The following is an 18,839-nucleotide window of genomic DNA, read 5'->3' on the forward strand; positions in this document are numbered from 1 at the left end:
CTTGTGGCTCTCAAAATAGTGACAAAGCTTGCGGGAAGTGATCAGTAGGGCGTAGAGTAGTTTTTGCACATGCGGGTACTGGATTTTTTATTCTGACAGTACTTCGCTGATGTAGTATACTGGGAGTTGTACTTTATACACGCGCCCTTCTTCTTCCCTTTCCACTACTATCACCGTGCTGACTACAGTAGAAGTTGCTGCAATGTATAGCATCATGTCTTCATTTTTCTTTGGAGGTGTGAGGACTAGTGAGGAGGTGAGGTATGCCTTAAGTTTCTTGAAAGCTTAATTGGCTTCTTCCATCCACTCAAACTTGTATGTCTTCTTTAGTAGTTTAAAGAAAGGCAACCCTTTTTCGCCGAGTCTTGATATGAAACGGTTGAGTGCCGCCATGCAGCCTGTTAGTTTTTGTACATCTTTGACGCTTCGAGGAGGGCCCATCTCTGTTATGGCTCGAATTTGCTTGGCGCTTGCTTCTATTCCGCGATGACTGACCAAGAATCCGAGTAGTTGTCCTAAAGGAAGTCTGAATACACACTTGTTTGGGTTTAATTTCCACCTCTACCTTTTCAGATTCTCAAAGGTTTGTTTTAAGTCTTCAGTCAGTGTATCCAGGTTCTTTGTTTTTACAACCACGTCATCCACATATGCTTCTACGTTTTCACTGATCTGATCACCAAGGCATGTTTGGATGGCTCTTTGGTAAGTGGCTCTAGCATTCTTAAGTCCGAACGACATGGTCCTGTAGCAGTAGGCGCCGAACGGAGTGATGAAAGATGTCTTGCTTTGCTCCTGTTCTTTTAATGTGATCTGGTGATATTCGGAATAGCAATCAAGAAAGGATAATAGGGCAGATCCTGCTGTTGAATCAACTATCTGATCAATGCGTGGTAGCCCAAATGGTTCCTTTAGGCAATGTTTGTTGAGATCTATGTAGTCAACACACATGCGCCACTCATCCGTATTCTTTTTCTATACCAGAACTGGATTTGCTAGCCAATCTGGATGGAGAATTTCCCTGATGAATCCAGCTGCCATTAGTTTTGTAATTTCCTTTTTAATTACTGCCTTCTTGTCGGGAGAGAATCATCGTAGTCGTTGCTTCATAGGCTTGGAGCCTTCATTGACATCAATTCCGTGCTCAGCCAACTCTCTTGGGACCCCTGGCATGTTGGCCGGCTTCTAAGCGAAGATATCCTTGTTGTCCCGAAGAAAGTTGGTGAGCGCGAGTTCCTATTTTGCCGATAGGTGGGCACTGATGGTTGCTGTTTTTGAGGGATCACCGGTGCCTAGGTCGATTTGCTTGACGTCGGCTTCTTTTGGTGGTGCTAGGATGCTTGGTCTTTTAGCCGGTATCTCTAGTTCTTCTTGGCTTATTTCTGCGGCGATAGTGGCTATTTCTTTTCTTCCATCGTTTGACTGTGCCTTTGCTGCAATTTGGATTGCCTGTACGTCACAGTCAAATGCGTGCTTTAAATCACTCCAAAGAGAAAGAACATAGTTAGGCCCTGGCATCTTGAGCAACAGGTACGGATAATGCGGTATTGCCATGAATTTTGCTAGTGCAGGGCGCCCGAGGATTGTGTGATATGATGAATCGAAATCTGTGACTTCAAACTTGACGAACTATGTGCGATAGTTCGAGGGAGTCCCAAAAGTTACCGGTAAAGTGATTTGTCCAAGTGGCATTGCTGCCTTGCCGGGTACTATGCCATAAAAAGGTGTGCTTGTTGGTGTGATCATCCCGGCGAGTTGTAGTCCCATCTTCCTTAGAGTTTCTGAAAAAATAATGTTGAGTCCAGCTCCTCCGTCGATTAGTACTTTTGTAACAGTCATACTGGCGATGGTTGGATCTAGAACCAATGGGTAATGGCCTACGTTTCCTATGCTGGTCCATTGGTCTTCTCTTGAAAATTGGATTGGATACTCTGACCTATTGAGATATCTTGGTGTAGCAGGTTCTGCTGCCATGATGGTTCGTAATGCTAGTTTTTCTTGATGTTTGCTTCTAGAATCTGGAACCCTAGCAAAGATTACTACCACCGTCCCTCTGGATTTTTGGAATCCCTTGTCTTCATGGTTGTCTCCTTCTCTTTTCTAATTGTCTTCTTTATTGTCTCCCTTGCTATCTTTTCTAGTGTATCTTTCGTTAAAGGTGTAGCAATTTCTGATGGTATGCTTTCCATTGGGGTGCAAGGGGCAATGTATGTTCTCAGTGTCGTCATATCTTCTAGGCTTGGTAAATTTCTTTGGTTTGTCAGCCATTGCTACTATATTGTCTGGACCACGCTTTCTCTCCTAATGTCTGCTGTTTCGAGGAATTTGCCTGTCCGGGTTGTCTCTGTTGTTTCTATCCGGAAATCTTTCTCGTGTCTTCTCCTCTGCAGTAATCATCTTTTCCACTGTTCTTCTGAATTCTTCATTATTTCTTGGGTTTTCTTTGCAGAAGTCTTGAAATTACCACCTAGCCATGATTCCGTGAGAGAAGGCTTTGATTACTTCTTGTTGTGTGATGTCATGTACTCGAGCTCGTAGTTCGCCAAATCGTTGATAGTAATTTCTGAGACTTTCACCTCCTTTCTGCTTGACTCCTTTTTACTCTGCGTTGGTGATTGGATGTGTAATAATTCCCACAAAATTTTCACAAAAAGCTCTTTGCAAGTCTTCCCAATTTCTGATTGATCCTATATTCAATTTGTCAAACCATTGGAGTGGCATGGTTTCTAGGGCCATGGGAAAGAACAAGGTTTTGATGTCATTGTCTCCTCTGGCCAATTCAATCGATTGTGAGTAAATCCTGAGCCATTGCTTTAGTTCGGTCTTGCCATCGTACTTGGAGTGGTTGGACGGGTTGAACTTGTGAGGTAGTCGTATTGAAGCAAGTATGTTCGCAAAACAGGGGAATCTATCATGCGTTCTGGCTTCCGTATATTCTGATTATGCGCCCCCTTCTTGCCAACTGTCGTCTTGGTGAGAGTAGTTCTGCGTGGCTGTCTGAGTAGGTGCTTTGCTTTTGGCTTTTCTTGGTTGCTCAACTCGGTTGTTTTGACTGTGATTTCTTCGACTCTCTCTGTTGTGACTTCCACTTGGTCCAAGTCTTTCAGAAGCAGACTTCCTTTGATTTTGATCTTCCTGTTCATGAGATGTTGCCCTTCCGTCATGTGTTTTAAGGACCGTTGATCGGAGAAAATCTCGGAGTTGTTCTTGTTTTTCATTGGGATATGAGGTCGCCCTGAGTTCTTCTAGTGCTTCTCGGATCTTATCGTAGGGTGTATTTACCGCTTGTCCTTCTTCAACCTCTCGTTCTGATTTTCTTCTATTGTACTCGGCTAGGTCTAATTCATATTTGATCCAAGTGTTCTTTCGCTGCTTAGCACGGCGTTGACGTCCTTGTTTCAATTTGTTCTTTCTTTCTCTTGCTTGCCTCTGGCTCTCAGTCTCACCGTCGTGCCCCTGGATAAATGGTGATATGTTGGATTTGGATTCATCTGAAGACCTTACGCCAGGTACTTCTGGGGGGATCAATGGTGATCGAGGACGGCGAATCATGAATACTTCTCTAGCGTGAGTTGTTCTGTCATCGTTGTTGATTTCTGTACAGCCAGAGCCGTTGATAACTTCAGTGGAGGTTTCAAGGTTATAGATCGAATCTCCTTCTTGGTAGGGTAGAATTGCTGTTGTCGTATCGTCGACTAGTTCGGTGTCGTCATCCTTAGGATTGGTACCTAGCCAGTGAACGATGTAGTCTTGAGATGTTATAGTTAAAACGATACCTTCCTGGGCTCCTTTCAGTGGCATTCTAAGCATGGGATAGATGGATCCTTCGTGCCATGTTTGATAAGGTGTCGCCATGTTGAACGGAAGAGGACCCGACTTCTTTGAAGTACTCTGGGTGTATTCCGAGTAGTATTCTTGACAAGTTGACGTCATGTTCCGGAGCTTTGTCTGAAAAGAACTCGATTTCCTAAAAGAACTCGGATAAGACTTCGCTTCGAAAACGAAACTTGATTCTGAATCGGATGCGTGAAGTTGCGGAATCCGAGCTGGATTGGACATTACGAGCTACGCGAATCTTCCAGCAAGCTGATCCGTCATTGTCGTCGAAATGAAAGAGTCTTTATGATGATCTAAATCTTCGAGGAGACGGCCTTGGAGTTTGCCATCGTCGCCTGCCTCGTAGATCCATGAACCGAAGATGAAGATTGATCCCCTCGAGAAGATCATGTTGTCGAGGTCCATCGAGCTCTCGGATGCAAAGTCACCGAAATCCCCTACCTGGCGCGCCAGCTGTCGATGTTTGACCACCGATAGCCTGCCACGGGGGTCCCCAGGGCAGTATGTTCGGGCTTCAGCGTATGCAGAACTCAACGGTTAACGCAAGAGACAGTCAATTTATCCTGGTTCGGACCCTCGATCTTTGATCGAGTAATAGCCCTACGTCCAGTCGGCATTAGCCTTTGTGTTGGATTGATAGTGAAGTGTTGTGTTGTACAATTGTTCTCTGAACTCCCAATCTAAGGAGCCCTGCCCTCCTTTATATAGTCAGGAGGCCAGAGTCATAGTCGGTTTACAATGAGAGTTCCTAGTAGGATTACAGAGTAATACTGCTACTAAGATTACAGGAGAAGAATCCTAATTAGACTAGGTCTTCTCCCTTCCTTGCGGGGTATCCCATGGGTCCCGCACCGACACTGACCCACAAAGTAACCTCCCCCCGAAGAAGAAGACAAAGCACGTGGTTGCCTCCAGGAAACAGCATATTATTGGAGTTGATGATATGGACGATGTTGAAGCTTACAATAACTATGATGAGATGCCACTATTCACAGACTTTCCTAAGAAGATCAGTGTTGTGGAAAAGAACTTGCCCAAAGACATATTGTCATGGAAACGAAAAGGAGGGAAAAGTCGTTACAGCGGGCTAGCTAGTTATTGAATGTGGAGTGTTTGTGTAAGTGTGTGTTTGTAAGACTTCATTTATGCATGTGTGTGAGACTATATATTTATGTATGTGTGTGAGACTATAGATTTATGTATGTGTGTGAGACTACATTTATGCATGTGTGTGAGACTACCATTTGCAACATCTAGATGAACCTATTGCAACATCCACTCTATTACTACTAAAACAGCTGTAACACGTAGACACTTGAAACAGGCACTTATTACTACTGCAACATGTTCGGACTACTATTCAAACACTTAAAACAAGCACTTAATACTTTATGAAATGAAAAGATGACTAAAATATAAGTTGGAGATCTTGACGAGTTATACAACTTTGGTATTCATCACCTTTACAGCTGAAACCATTTAATGGTTGCCAACTTGGATCTGATGTTTAATGAGCAATGGCACCCATGTTCCAACGAACATGGGACCTAGTTAGCAAACAAATTTGAACCTACATCACTACAACAGATACAATACTGATTTTGAGTATTAACACAGCAAAGCATAAAAACTGATTGGTGCACAATAAAGAAGCTTCACAGGTGAATAGTCTGCTGCTCCCTCAGCCACATTGCCAGCATTGATATTTGCACAAATTTGACTGCATGTTTTCATTACATCTGCTGCTCCAAACTGAAATTCCCTTTTATTTGTTTTGTTAGAAGTTGTTAAACTGCATTTTTGTCATCGGGCACTGAAAGTTCCCCGCGCATGCTGGATTGAAAAATGTCAGTTATTTGTGCTTCTAGTGTTCTGCCTTTCCTTTCATTCCCATTTTTGTTCTTTTGAAATCCAGCAGTCATTGTCTCCTCCCTCGATTTCGCGAATGGCATTCTAGGGTTTCCTATTGTTAAATCCTCACTGTTTTTTTTTGGTAAATCCTCACTGTTAAATCATCACTGTTCGCAGTCTACTGTTCATACTTCTTTTCATTTGGTCTTCTTGAAATCACCCCTTTGATTCTTGGTTGTGTTCTTCTCTCTGTAGGCCAACATCACCGCATTTTGTCTCTGATATGGATGTTGTCATAAAAATTTCACTTGTATTCGTATTTGTCAGCAAATATTATTACACCATGCCATGGCAAGCAAGCTAAATGCATTAAAACAACTGTATTCCATCCATGACATGCCAAGCATCTTCATGTTAGATTTATTATGCAGAAGCTAAATCTGAAACTCCTAAGTTAGACAACTTTAAAAATACATTTATGTGCATTAAATAGAAATTTGTCTTTCACTTTTTATTTTATATAGGTTTGGCATTTCGAAACTAAAAAAAAAAACCTGAGTGCCAGTTTAAAGTATCAACCACTCAAAAAGTTCTACTTGTACTCTGAATCTGCACTGAGACCAGCTAGTCCTAGGCGTATGTAAATTAATCTCTATGGCTTGAAACTGAATATTATATCTTGCAGTTATAGAACAGTCCTTGAGTGATATAACTAAAGTTGTACTGGATTTTCTTTGCTGAACTTACCTAAAAGATCAACATTTTAGAATTTACTATGTTGTTCGTTGAGCAGTCATCTTATTTGTAGTCAAAGATAGCTGACATACCGTGTATCAATATGGTCCTACTATTTATGTTGGAAAACACCCAAGTTATGTTGTTAGCAAAGTCACTGAGATACTAATGACAGCTATTAACAGTGTGACACTCTAAAAACAACGCTCTAGAACTTAGTTAGAACTTCAGGAAATAAAAATAAACTGCTGCTAGTAATCTACAGTTTATTAGAATTTCAGTTTCATATCAACCTGCTTCATTTTCACTATCTTGTTTTTCACTATCTTGTTAATGCTAACATCTTATTACCTTGGTATAAAGAATATGATATAAAACTGCAAACTACTGTAAATAAGATACCTGAGACAACTCCAATTACTAGGAATGGCTTCTTTGCATTTATTCCATAGATGGCAAGATCCCCTGATCCAGGAGCTACCTAGGTTACGTTCATGTGAATAAAAATGAATTCGTTGGTTCTGCATATTCATAGTGTAGAAAGATGTATCATATTTTGGTTTCTAGTTATTAGAGATTGTATAGCCACTGCACATTATACTTGTACTGTCTTGTATTATAAGGCACCTCACCTATATATATGCAACTGGCTTGTGCCTAACTTACTTAGTGACCGAGTGGCTGAGTGGCGTTGTGACTAATTGATTCAGTTGGCCATGCGTCTTAGCGATAGAGTGAGTGAGTGACTAAGTGCCAAGTGGGCAAGTGGCCAAGTAGCGTGTAGTGACCGAGTGACTGAGGGGACGTGTAGCTGAGTAGGCAAGTGGTTGAGTATCTGACTGACTAAGTGCCGAGTGGCAGAGTGGCTTAATGGCCAAGTGGCTTAGTGACTAAGTAATTGAGTCATGTGCTTGTGCAATATAACTAATTATTAATTGATTCTGTTTTTTTTGTGTGTGTGACTAAATTTGTGGATTCTGTTGCGACTGCAAGTTGAAACCATCTGGTGAATAATTATTTTCGGAGTGCATAAATACTTATTTTGTTATATATGATAATGATATATAGGCACGCTACTTTTTCTGATATGACATATGTCATTGTCTTACTCTTTGTTTCTAAGTATTAGGTTCAAAGGATGAATAGTTTCTGTCTACCTCATACTGACTATATTTTGTTGGCAAGGATAGCTGAGTCACTGTCTTGGGTTTTTTTTTTTTTTTTGGTTGGCAAGACAACATGTGAGACACATGCTCATGCTAAGAAGTATTTGGTATTTTCCTGCTAAGAGAGCTGAGTTTCTATCTTGTTTCTATTTGTCATGGTAAACATTGATATTGGTGCTACATAGACAGCAGTACCATTATTTTGATATTTGTTATTTTCCTGCTAGCTAAGACAGTTGAGTCACTGTCATGTTTCTAATAGCCACCATAAACTTTGATATTTAGTAATTGTATATTCTAGTTCCCAATTGATGCTTCAGTGTAATCACTGATAGTAGTATCAACCCATTTAGCTTGGTTGTGCATGGTAAAGCTAAGTAGTTATCCATACCTTTGGATTTTGCATCTGAATTCTAGTCCTCCTCCTTGCCATCCTTATTTCTAGGACAAGGCTGCTCTTTTCTAGTCTTGCTGCACAACAGGACCAAAATTGGCATGATGATCGAATGGCTCCCTACTTATCAGCAGCTGTTGTTTTTTGACACCTTTCCTATCCTCTATATTTGGGAAGCTGCTGCTGCTTTTTTACACCTTTTTCTCTCTATGTTTGTTAAGCAGCTATTACTTTTTTTTTGTCAAATCTCCCCTCTCCTCTCCTCTCCTTTGTTTTGCCGATGATGAAATTGTCTAAGTCCATACATTATATGGAATATGAGCTGATGATCAAGAACTTATGAGGAACTTGGCATCATTATCAGCCGCCCCTACATTACCTTCTCCTCTATTCTGTGTTATGATGCCTTGATGCTCCAAGTTTATGATCAAATGATGAGTGACATGTTTCTTAGGCCTCTACTACTGCTACTACTCATTTTTTTGATATTTTTTTTGTTTTATATGACTACTTTGGTTCATAGACCTTTTTGATTTCTTATAACTTCTTGAGTACCTAAAGCACACTTTTTGCATCTATTAGAACAAAGCGTGAAATAATATCGTGGACACCAGACAGTGTAGCCCGATGTCCCGAGCATGATGAGCAGCCAACCTATGAGGAGCAAGCACTAGAGGACCAACTTACTCAGGAGCAGTTCGACAACGAGTTAGAAAAGGATCTAGAAGTGATGCTTACTCAGGAGCTGTGTGATGAGGAGGAAGGGGGAGCAGAAGGAAGAGCAGGAGAGGCTGCTGAAGGCGAAGAAGAAGAGGAAGAGGAGGAGGACTCAGAAGAGGGATATGTAAGTCCCGAGGATCCCTTCCCACGTGAAGCCAGAAGGAGGCCAATGGAGGAAGATTTGGACAAGGATTTTGACCCGAACGAGGAGGTAGGGATAAAGCCTTAGCTTGTAAATTTTGCTAAAGCTTTGGCTGTGTTACCTCGGCTAACACTTTGACATGTCGTATATATAGGTCTCTCCTGAATCTCGAAAAAGATGACGTCGACATCCGCGACATCTCGCTAGACAAGATGGAGTAGAGGAAAGGAGAGTAGAGACAACAGCCATAGAGACGGACATTGAGGCCTCTGCTCCGCAACCTCAAGACACAACCACGACTACCAAGCCAAAGAGGAAACGAGAGGATAGAAAAGCAAATCAATATCCAGATAAGGCAAGCTATGTGATAATGGAGGTCGGGCCAGCAGGGGAGATCCTTGAGCCAAAGAAATTCAGAGGACGATTTCATAGTACGGTCGGGGCCCTAGTAAGAGATAAATTGAACCCAGCAATCCCTAACTGAAAAGAGGTACTAGAGAAGAAAAATGATGAACTATGGGATAAGCAGTTGAAGCTCAATTTTAGATTTTCGGAGGGTAAGCACGAGCTGGTAAAAAAATGCTTTCAAGATCATGGGAGAGTCATTCCAACGTTGGAGATCGGAGCTCAACAAGAAGTATATCCAAAAGGGGTTAACTCTCTTCGATGAGTTCAGCAACATAACTCCTAGTCAATAGGAGGAACTCGTGGCTCAGAAGACTTCACTAGAGGAATTGGAGCTCAGTGCCCGTAACACCGAGCTGGCAAAGAGGAATAAACACCACCATTATCTAGGCCCCGGTGGCTACTATACCAAGAAAGAGTAGTTTAGGAAGATGGACGAAGAGGCCGTAGCTGCTGGGAATATCAATGTGAAGAATTTGAAGGTACGCTCAAGAAATTGGATATATGCGAGGAGTACAGAATTATTCGGCGGTAATCTTAAGTTTGATAAGCTGGAGACCCAAGAGTCAGTATCAAGGATACTGAAATATGCTGAAGACAATGAGAAGGACTCATTTAATCCTTCCAGAGAGAGGGACGAGCTTAGCCTTGGCTTGGAAAACAAGGAGCACACAGGCCACACCAGGGGGCTAGGGAAAAGGACGACTTGGAAGCACGGATTCGAAGAGGACAGGCACATGTACAAGAAACATGGCAGAGATCGGAAGACTAATCTTGAGCTCCAAGTGAAGGCTCTAGTTGCGAAGGCGCTAGAGGAGCAAGGACTGTCTACGGAGCCACGGATATTAATGACTCCACCGGGAGAACTGGCATTAGTTTGCAGCCCTCCGAAAGTTCCTAGCAGTCAAGGTTCCACTATAGCCACAACCCCCGTCGATCGCATACGGGAACCAACTAGTTGCACCTTGGCGTTTCTCAGCGGCCGGAGAAACATTGTGATGGAGGTGGCAATGGGTGTGGCACATCGAAGAGGACAGGCACATGTACAAGATACATGACATAGACCAGGAGACTAATCTTAAGGCAAGGTTAAATACCCTAATTAATATAACTTCCTCGCAAAAAAAAGCCCTAATTAACTGTGGAATAATATGTATATATATGGTACATCTTTTGCCAACAATTTTCGCCAGAACGATCGATGCATATTATTTAAAGCATATAACATAGATAGGAGAAACAACCAAACACATGCACATCTGAATCTCTGGCCGGCTCCGTGTGTCATGATTAACTATCAGAACTCGTAGATGACGCCCTTGTTCTCCTCCCTGCCGGCTTTGGCTTCCTCCTCGCTCTGCTGCTTGGCCATCTGCTCCGAGCTGATTAACCGTTCCACTCTGTCGTACGGTCTCCCGGTCGCGGCCCTGTACCTGATTTCCTGTGTGTATATAAATGCAGGTCAGTAAGCTATAGCTTCACAGAAGAGAAACGTAAGCAATTGAACTGGTACGAGATGCCTACGAGAAAGGCCCCTGGAGTCATGCCACCCATGTCGAGGTATTCCGCCGGGTCTGCACGCTCCCTCCCGCCGCCGACGTGCTCCTCCCTGTGGCCGTGGCTGTGGCCGTGCTTGTTGCCCTGGTCGTGGGTGTGGACTTGGCTGCTGTGCTGCTCGCTCATCTCCTTGCCGTGCTCGTGCTCCTTCTTGCCGGTGGTGTCCGCCTCCATGCCTTGAAGACGACAATGCTTCTCGTCGTCCTTACTCTTGTGTTGGAACGAGTCCATGACTAAAATTTCTTTTCTTGTCTCAAGCACATACCATTGGGCGGCCTTTTATAGCCGCGATATACAATGCAGATATCACTACCCACTTGACTTGCGGCTTAATTCATTAACAACCACTTAATTAATTATTAGATGGGCCAACGTGTCCTGTAGATTTTGAACCGTTTATTATGGAGTGACATTTTTCACACACGGTTCCTTGTGTAACTACTCTAGAAATGTAGTGATTGCTAAAATCGGTTCACAGAGAGAACTATTTGCACAAAGCCGTTACTTATGTGATCCACTTGTGAAATAAACCTCCTAAAAAAATTTCACACTATTACATAAATGATCTTTTAGAGCCTTTTCTATTTTTGGGTAGAGGTGGCCCTGTTAAAATCCGCCATTAAAAATGTCTCTAGGGGGCCCTAGCTAAAAACCTGCCTCTAGAAATCTAATTTGAGAGGCGGCTGGCCTTACTGGCCGCTTCTGAAAATTATCTTCATTTCTAAACAATGTAGGAATAACAAATGTCTATAAAAATCGATTTATAGAGACGGATGGAACAACCAGCTCCGAAAAGACATGCAGAACTCGGAAGAAGGTGTGCATGGCCAGCAGAATCAAAATTTGTCTCATGCGACGGGGAAGGTGTAGACACACGGGGAAGGTGTAGAGTATGCCACTACTCTATGACGGGACGCGAGAAAGATTGGAGCCCGCCATTACTCTATCCCATCCTTATCCCTTCCATCGTTCACTCATTTGCCTCTATCTATTTCTTTTCTCTAAGACATCTCTCTCCTCTCCTCTCCTCTTGACATCCACCTCTCTATGTATTCCATCTCTCTAACTCCACAATATTCTTGGCTGCGGCACGACCTCCGGCATGGCTAGCCCAACACCGCCATGCACGCCGGCCTCCAGTGCAGTCGTCCCTGGCGTCCTCGATCGCGGTGTGGCTGGCCCAACGCGGGCACACATGATGTCCTAGTAGTGGCATGTGGTCTTTTTATTATTTTTTCATTCAATCTTTAGAGATGAACGACTTACTGAGCCGCTTCTAGAAATTAATTTTTAAGGGCAGTCTAAATCATATCTGCTCCTAAAAAACAATTTGGTAGGAGCCGTTGGATACAACTTCTAGAAAGCTTCCATTTCAAGAGACAGATGGATTCGGGCTGTTCTTATAGCCACCTCTAGAAATCACTTTTAGCCACCTATACAAAGTGTTTCCGTAATAGCGGAGACAAATGGATAGAGGCGGTTTGACAAATGGATAGAAGCGGTTCCTGTAGCCATCTCGAAATCACTTTTAGCCATTTGTACAAAGTTTTCCCATAATAGTGTGTAGTTCACCAGTAAACTAAAAACGTACAACGGCACATTGATCTTCGAACCAGTTGGCTAAATGTCCTTATAAATGGGTCACCAACCGACTGTGCAAAATGTTTTAGTAGCCAATGGAAGACATAAAAATACGCGTGGTGCTCAAATAGCCACGTGAAGCTAATCAGATTTTCCATTATCTAAGTAATGATTGGGGTCCAAGTTGCAGTTCAGATGTCTTGTATCTGTAACAGTTGTACATATCACCAATAATTGATATTCCCTCTCCATTCTAGAATATAAGGACTTTTATATTTGTTCTAAGTTAAATAATCTTAACTTTCATCAAATTTATAGGTCACATTAACATGTACTAAACCAAAGCAACAAATCGTAAAAATATATTTCATAACAGATGTAATTTATTTAATATCATGGTGTTGCCTTAGTGTCTTAGTGTTGTTGTAGAAATTTTTAATAGACCATTCACCCCCCTCTAGCCATCAACAAACCCGTCCCCAGTGAGCGCGAACCGCACCGCGTCACCATGCGCAACCTGTCTGGGCCACGGCTCACACGCAGCCACACAAGCCGGGAGCACAATTGGGTAGGTGTAATGGTCTAGCACGACACCCGCAGCATGCATCCACTTGTAGAGGGCGAGGGTATCAGCGGTGTGCGACGACTGGGAGTGGCCGTGCGCGCAAAGGAGGGTGTTCCACATGTAGGCATCACGTACAGGCGCGGCGTCGAACACCCTGCATGCGTAGGCGAGGGAGGCAGGCGCCACACCGGCGAGGAGGCTGGTGGCTAAGGCCAGGTTGGCGGATACACCGAGGACGATGGTGCAGGCATGGATGGGGAGGAGGGCGCGCAGGGAGACTGGGGTGGAGGCGGAGGAAGCAGTGATGAGGCGAGTGTAGCGGTGGACGAGGGTGGACTTGATCTGGTCCACCACATAGGGGAGGACCCTGATGCTGTCATCAATAGATCTGTTGACACAGGATTCCAGTTCCTGAATTGCATCTGTTTTCATCTTCTGGAGCTTGGCTGCTTCAAACTTGTCTTGACAGATCATCAATGACCAGTTCAACCGTTCCTGAAGCAAGGGGCAATGATCAACAAAGATCTAGGTGGCATGATAGTTATGCAGAGAAATACATGCATAATCTAAACCCTAAAATAGCAATAGGAGAAAACAAGGTTCCTATGAACCTAATGGAAGATGAATTACAGTTAGGCAGCTACATTATTCATGTAGTTGTCCGCCTACAAAAGGACATAGTTTTCAGTTCAAAGTAACAAGATGTGTCGTAACATTGTGTCTGTACATGATTCCGGATACTTGCGACAACCATCTTCAATAATACTGACACCCACTAATAAATCTTTTATGACAAACTAACCAGCTGGATAACAGTTGAGATGCGGACCTCAAAAGAAGGTGCTCAGATTGCATGTCAGAAGTACAATGTACATAGGGACGAAACAAGAACTAAATTGCTGCAGGGGGGAACCTTCTCAAATTTGTACTTTTGCATCATTGAGATCATGAAAGCATATTCATTAAACAAAATAACTATAGCGACAAATATACTGCTCGTGAATCCTAAACTATCTTCTACGAAGAGGACTTTACCATATGACGTTTAATGGCATCTCCTATACCTAAATAGGAGATCCCCACTAGCAGATCTCTCTGCAATTTGGTGAAGCCACATCATCCATCCAATTAAGTCAGCAGTCTCCGTCGTGTTTATCAAAACTCATCCGAAGCATCCTCATAAAGCCACGTGCAATTACGTGCCTCTTGCACTTCACCTCCTGCACCATTACCTCAAACGCTGGCTCACTCATCGCTGCACCCACCCACTCCACATTTGTAACGGGCAATCAATCTTCCTTCTATCTATAAAATAAAAATCGAGGCCGGCGATGCTGTGGGGGCAGCAGCCGCGACCCGGGTGGGCAGCGTGGGCATGGTTGCGGAACTGGAGGTGAAGGATGGAGGGCATGTTGGAGCGGGAACTGGAGGAGGACGCAGCATGGGCCAGCATTCGGGAGATCCATCGCCTAGGGCTCGCCGTCTACCTCTGGACGCCGTTCACACTCCGCCTCCTCCACCGAGGACTTCGACCCCAACAAGCGCGTGACTACGATTGCTGTTGTCTGCTCTCCAAAGCCGCAGGTAGATGGTTGTTTGATCGGCTCTGGATCAGGATGTCGAAGAAAGAAGCTTCGACGGGAAACACAAAGGTATGGAACTAATCTGTTCGAGGGGGCTGTCAGGCTGAGCGGCGGAAGCCGGAAGATACGATGAGAGGAAGATGAAACGAGTGGATGAGAGCTGTCAGACTGTTGCCCGATTTCTTTTTTTTTATGGTATATATACCAGTATTTTTTACGAAGAGATGGACCATGGATAAACGATAAAGTATCCGGCAGCCTCCACTATCTGCCCCTCTTTCTACTCGAAAATATTCATTAGCTTGGCACAAGAACATACATGAGTTCCAGTCCAGCGTCCCTCATGTGATCTTTGCCTCTCGGTCAATTAGCAATTATGACATCAATTTTAAGCGGTGCAATTTTATTGAAAGGAATGACAAAATAGAAATGACGAACTTTACAGTATTATTTTTTATTTTTCCCTGTATTATTTTTTACCTAGATCTTGATAAGTTCCACCGTGGTCTTTTAAAAGTGGACCAATAAAATAGTTGTTACTATGTCAATATCCACGCTATTATTCGGTTATTTATTTAAATTTATCCCTAAAATTCCACTGCCACACATTATGATGTTGTTGTTAGATAGTACTATTACTTCTCATGTATAAAATTTTTCTCATATATAAGACAACAAAATCCCCACAGCAACGCGCGGGGTATCATCTAGTTAATATGATGATTGATTGCACACTATCACAGATAACAAAACCCATGCAGCATGCTTGTTGAGGTATTTGTGCTAGTGACTGTGAAAACATTGAAATTATCATGCATACACAACTTGGAAAATATGACAGTTCTTTTACACACAGCATTCGAGTGTGGTTGCAATGATCAATAAAATCAGAGCAAAATGGAGCACACAAAACAAATATTAATAGTAACTTAAAATTCAGAAAGATTCCATAGTAAAAAGTTACAGGTATGAAACTATTAACTTCACTGCATCAGAAAAAATAGCCAATCATAATTTCGGTACTACACAAACACAAAGGAATTCAGTACCTAAAAAAAGATGAACAGGGAATTCTATGTTGTTCTATTTGGCAATAAAAAATATGATACTTGTATTGCAGGAAATTAGAAGTACCTGAAACTTGGCCATCTCATTCTCAACAACATTGTTGGCGATAAGGACAGGCACACTACAATTCTCCACACAGCTATTGATCCCTTCCTGAGTACGACGCCGGTCAGAGCAATCATATGCGCACTTGAAGTATGCTTGCTAAAAACCAATCAGAATAAAACAGATATTCAAACAATAATTAGCACTCGAGTGTTTCGATTTGGGAGCATGCACCTTCCCCTCCTACAAAGATATCAAGCTTATCAGCAGTTTTACTAATAAATTATCCTTAGTCCAATAATTACTACTGCTAGCCCAACCCCCTTTTCTGGCATCACAAGAATGGATATCAAGGTAACTTCAACAATTAGTCTAAAGTAATTTCCTCTCATATCTAGAAATTGTGCGAAGAAAATAAACACAATAGTGAACAATTCCAGGAGAGACGGTTACTACTAGTTACTAGCACAAAACAATAAGGTGACACTAGCAGATTTCTAAGAGATGACAGAAAACACATGCACCAAAAACTATATTCACATATCTCAGAAATTAGCATCCATTCTCCACTACTGCAATGCTGCTCTTCCGACATTCCTAAGTACGACACCCACCAAATTCGCGCACTTATTCAGGGACATGTAATTGCATCAGAACGGAATAAATTACCCAAAACTCGCACAACATGGAACCTCCAATACTCCGTATCATCAGACTAACGGGACACTACCCCATCAGTGGAAAATCTAAAGAATCCAATCTAAAGAATCCGGACAAATTTCAACAAGAGTAGTAAAATTATCGCCGCCTCCACCCTACAATTCCCTATTAGAATAAGAAACCCCAAAATCCCACCAAGTTCTATAACCAATCCAAGATTACGAGGCCTACCAGGCAACCGCAGCTATCTCGCTCCGCCCTCCCAAACGCTACAACCCTCCGACTCCGAGGACGGGAAACCGAGGCGCCGGACGACCTGCTCCTCCATCGCGCTCAAGGGGTCCATCGCGCCGCCAGCCTGGTTGCTTCTGGACGCCTTTGCGGTAAGGGACGGACGAGGGGAGGAGGAGAAACGGCAGGTCGGAGGAGGGTTTAAGGCGAGGGGCTAAGGTTTTATGGATTTGGCCCATGGGCCGAAACCGACCAACAGAGTAGTGTATCTCGAAGGAGCTGGAAAAGGTCAATTTTACCTCACTATAAACTTTATGGCATCATGATTGGAGGGACTGACTACACATCTCTTGAAAGATTTTGCTATTTATTGTCTTTCACATTTTCAACAAATGAGCAGTTGCCACGTAACATGATTGTCGGTGCGGGACCCACGGGATACCCCGCAAGGAAGGGAGAAGACCTAGTCTAATTAGGATATTTCCCCTGCAATCTTAGTAGCAGTGTTACTCTGTAATCCTACTAGGAATTCTCATTGTAAACTGACTGGGACTCTGACCTCTTGACTATATAAAGGAGGGCAGGGCTCCTTAGATCGAGAGTTCAACAGAACAATTGTACAACACAACACTTCATAATCAATCCAACGCAAAAGCTAACACCGACTGGACGTAGGGCTATTACTCGATCTACGATCGAGGGCCTGAACCAGGATAAATCGACTGTCTCTTGCGTTAACTATCGAGTTCTGCATACGCTGAAGCCCGAATATACTACCCCGGGTACCCCCGTGGCAGGCTATCGGTGGTCAAACATCGACAGCTGGCGCGCCAGGTAGGGGCTTTCGACGACTTTGCATCCGAGAGCTTGATGGACCTCGACAACATGATCTTCTTGAAGGGATCAACCTTCATCTTCGGTTCATGGATCTGCGAGGCAGGCGACGATGGCAAGCTCCAAGGCCGTCTCCTCGAAGATTCAGATCATCATCAAGATCATCCTATTTCGACGATAACGACAGATCAGCTTGCCGGAAGATTCGCACAGCTCGTAATGTCCAATCCGACTCAGTTTTCACAAATTCACGCATTCGATTCAAACTCAAGTTCCGCTTCCGAAACGAAGTCTTATCCGAGTTCTTTTGGAAAGCCGAGTTCTTTTCTGACAAAACTCCGGAATCTGACGTCAACCTGTTAAGAATACTACTCGGAGTACACCCAGAATACTTCAAAGAAGTCGAATCCATTTTCGTTTAGGCTCTACAACATGGCAACATCTTATCAAACATGGCACGAAGGATCCACTTATCCCATGCTTAGAATGCCGCTGAAGGGAGCCCAAGAAGGTCTCGTTTTAACCATAACATCTCAAGACTGCATCATTCACTGGCCAGGTACCGTTCCTGAGGATGACGACACCCAACTAGTCGACGACACGACAACAGCAATTCTACCCTACCAAGAAGGAGATTCCATCTATGACTTTGAGACATCTACTGAAATTATCAACAGCTCTGGCAGTACGGAAATCAACGACGCTGACAGAACAACTCACGCTAGAGAAGTACTCATGATTCGCCGTCCTCGATCACCATTGATCCCCCCAGAAGCACCCAACGTAAGGTCTTCAGATGAATCTGAGTCCAACATTTCACCATTTATCCAGGGGCACGATGGTGAGACCGAGAGTCAGAGGCAAGCGAGAGAAAGAAAGAACAAATTGAAACAAGGATGACAACGCCGTGCGAAACAGCGAAAAGACACTTAGATCAAATATGAATCAGACCTAGCCGAGTACAATAGAAGAAAATCAGAACGAGAGATCAAAGAAGGACGAGCAGCAAATACACCCTATGATAAGATCCAAGAAGCACTAGAAGAACTCAGGGCGACCTCACATCCCAATGAGAAACAAGAACAGCTCCAAGATTTCGTTCGATCAACAGTCTTTAGAACGAACGATGGAAAGGCAATATCTCATGAACAGGAAGATCAAAATCAAAGAAAGTCTGCTTTCAAAAGACTAGGACCAAGTGGAAGTCACAACGGAGAGAACCGAAGAAATCACAGTCAAAATAACCGAGTCGAGCAACCAAGAAAGGCTAGAAGTAGAGCACCTACTCGGACAGCCACACAAAACTACTCTCACCAAAATGACAGTTGGCAAGAAGGGGGCACAGAATCAAAATATATAGAAGCCAGAACACATGATAGATTTCCCTGTTTTACAAACAGACTTGCTTTGATTCGACTACCTCACAAGTTCAAACCGTCCAACCACTCCAAGTACAACGGCAAGACCG

General features: G+C 43.3%; 2 protein-coding genes across 3 annotated transcripts; both read right to left on the reverse strand.

Moving 5' to 3' along the window:
* Positions 1 to 10,382: 10,382 nt before the first annotated feature.
* Positions 10,383 to 11,310, reverse strand: LOC136490259 (uncharacterized). The gene is made up of 2 exons (XM_066486742.1): positions 10,772 to 11,310; positions 10,383 to 10,688 (listed from the first exon to the last, which is right to left on the reverse strand). Exons 1-2 carry the CDS (start codon positions 11,033 to 11,035, stop codon positions 10,545 to 10,547), a joined length of 408 nt encoding a protein of 135 aa, XP_066342839.1. The 5' UTR covers positions 11,036 to 11,310; the 3' UTR covers positions 10,383 to 10,544.
* An 845-nt stretch (positions 11,311 to 12,155) lies between these two features.
* LOC136490260 (pentatricopeptide repeat-containing protein CRR2, chloroplastic-like) lies at positions 12,156 to 16,700 on the reverse strand. 2 transcript variants are annotated; one of them, XM_066486744.1, is made up of 3 exons: positions 16,538 to 16,700; positions 15,668 to 15,754; positions 12,156 to 13,445 (listed from the first exon to the last, which is right to left on the reverse strand). In XM_066486744.1, exons 2-3 carry the CDS (start codon positions 15,680 to 15,682, stop codon positions 12,843 to 12,845), a joined length of 618 nt encoding a protein of 205 aa, XP_066342841.1. In that variant the 5' UTR covers positions 15,683 to 15,754; positions 16,538 to 16,700; the 3' UTR covers positions 12,156 to 12,842. The 2 variants fall into 2 exon arrangements, with proteins under 2 accessions (XP_066342841.1, XP_066342840.1); XM_066486743.1 differs by having other exon boundaries at positions 15,668 to 15,805.
* Positions 16,701 to 18,839: the final 2,139 nt, after the last annotated feature.

This window comes from Miscanthus floridulus, chromosome 10, assembly GCF_019320115.1.
Source record: "Miscanthus floridulus cultivar M001 chromosome 10, ASM1932011v1, whole genome shotgun sequence".
Lineage (NCBI taxonomy): Eukaryota > Viridiplantae > Streptophyta > Magnoliopsida > Poales > Poaceae > Miscanthus > Miscanthus floridulus.

What these genes read in the sequence shown, in the direction of transcription:
- LOC136490259 (XM_066486742.1), bottom strand. Translation starts at nt 11,035, where the DNA reads ATGGACTCGTTCCAACACAAGAGTAAGGACGACGAGAAGCATTGTCGT. An exon ending in TGACTCCAGGGGCCTTTCTC is followed by an intron (nt 10,689 to 10,771) that starts GTAGGCATCTCG and finishes ATATACACACAG; the next exon opens with GAAATCAGGTACAGGGCCGC.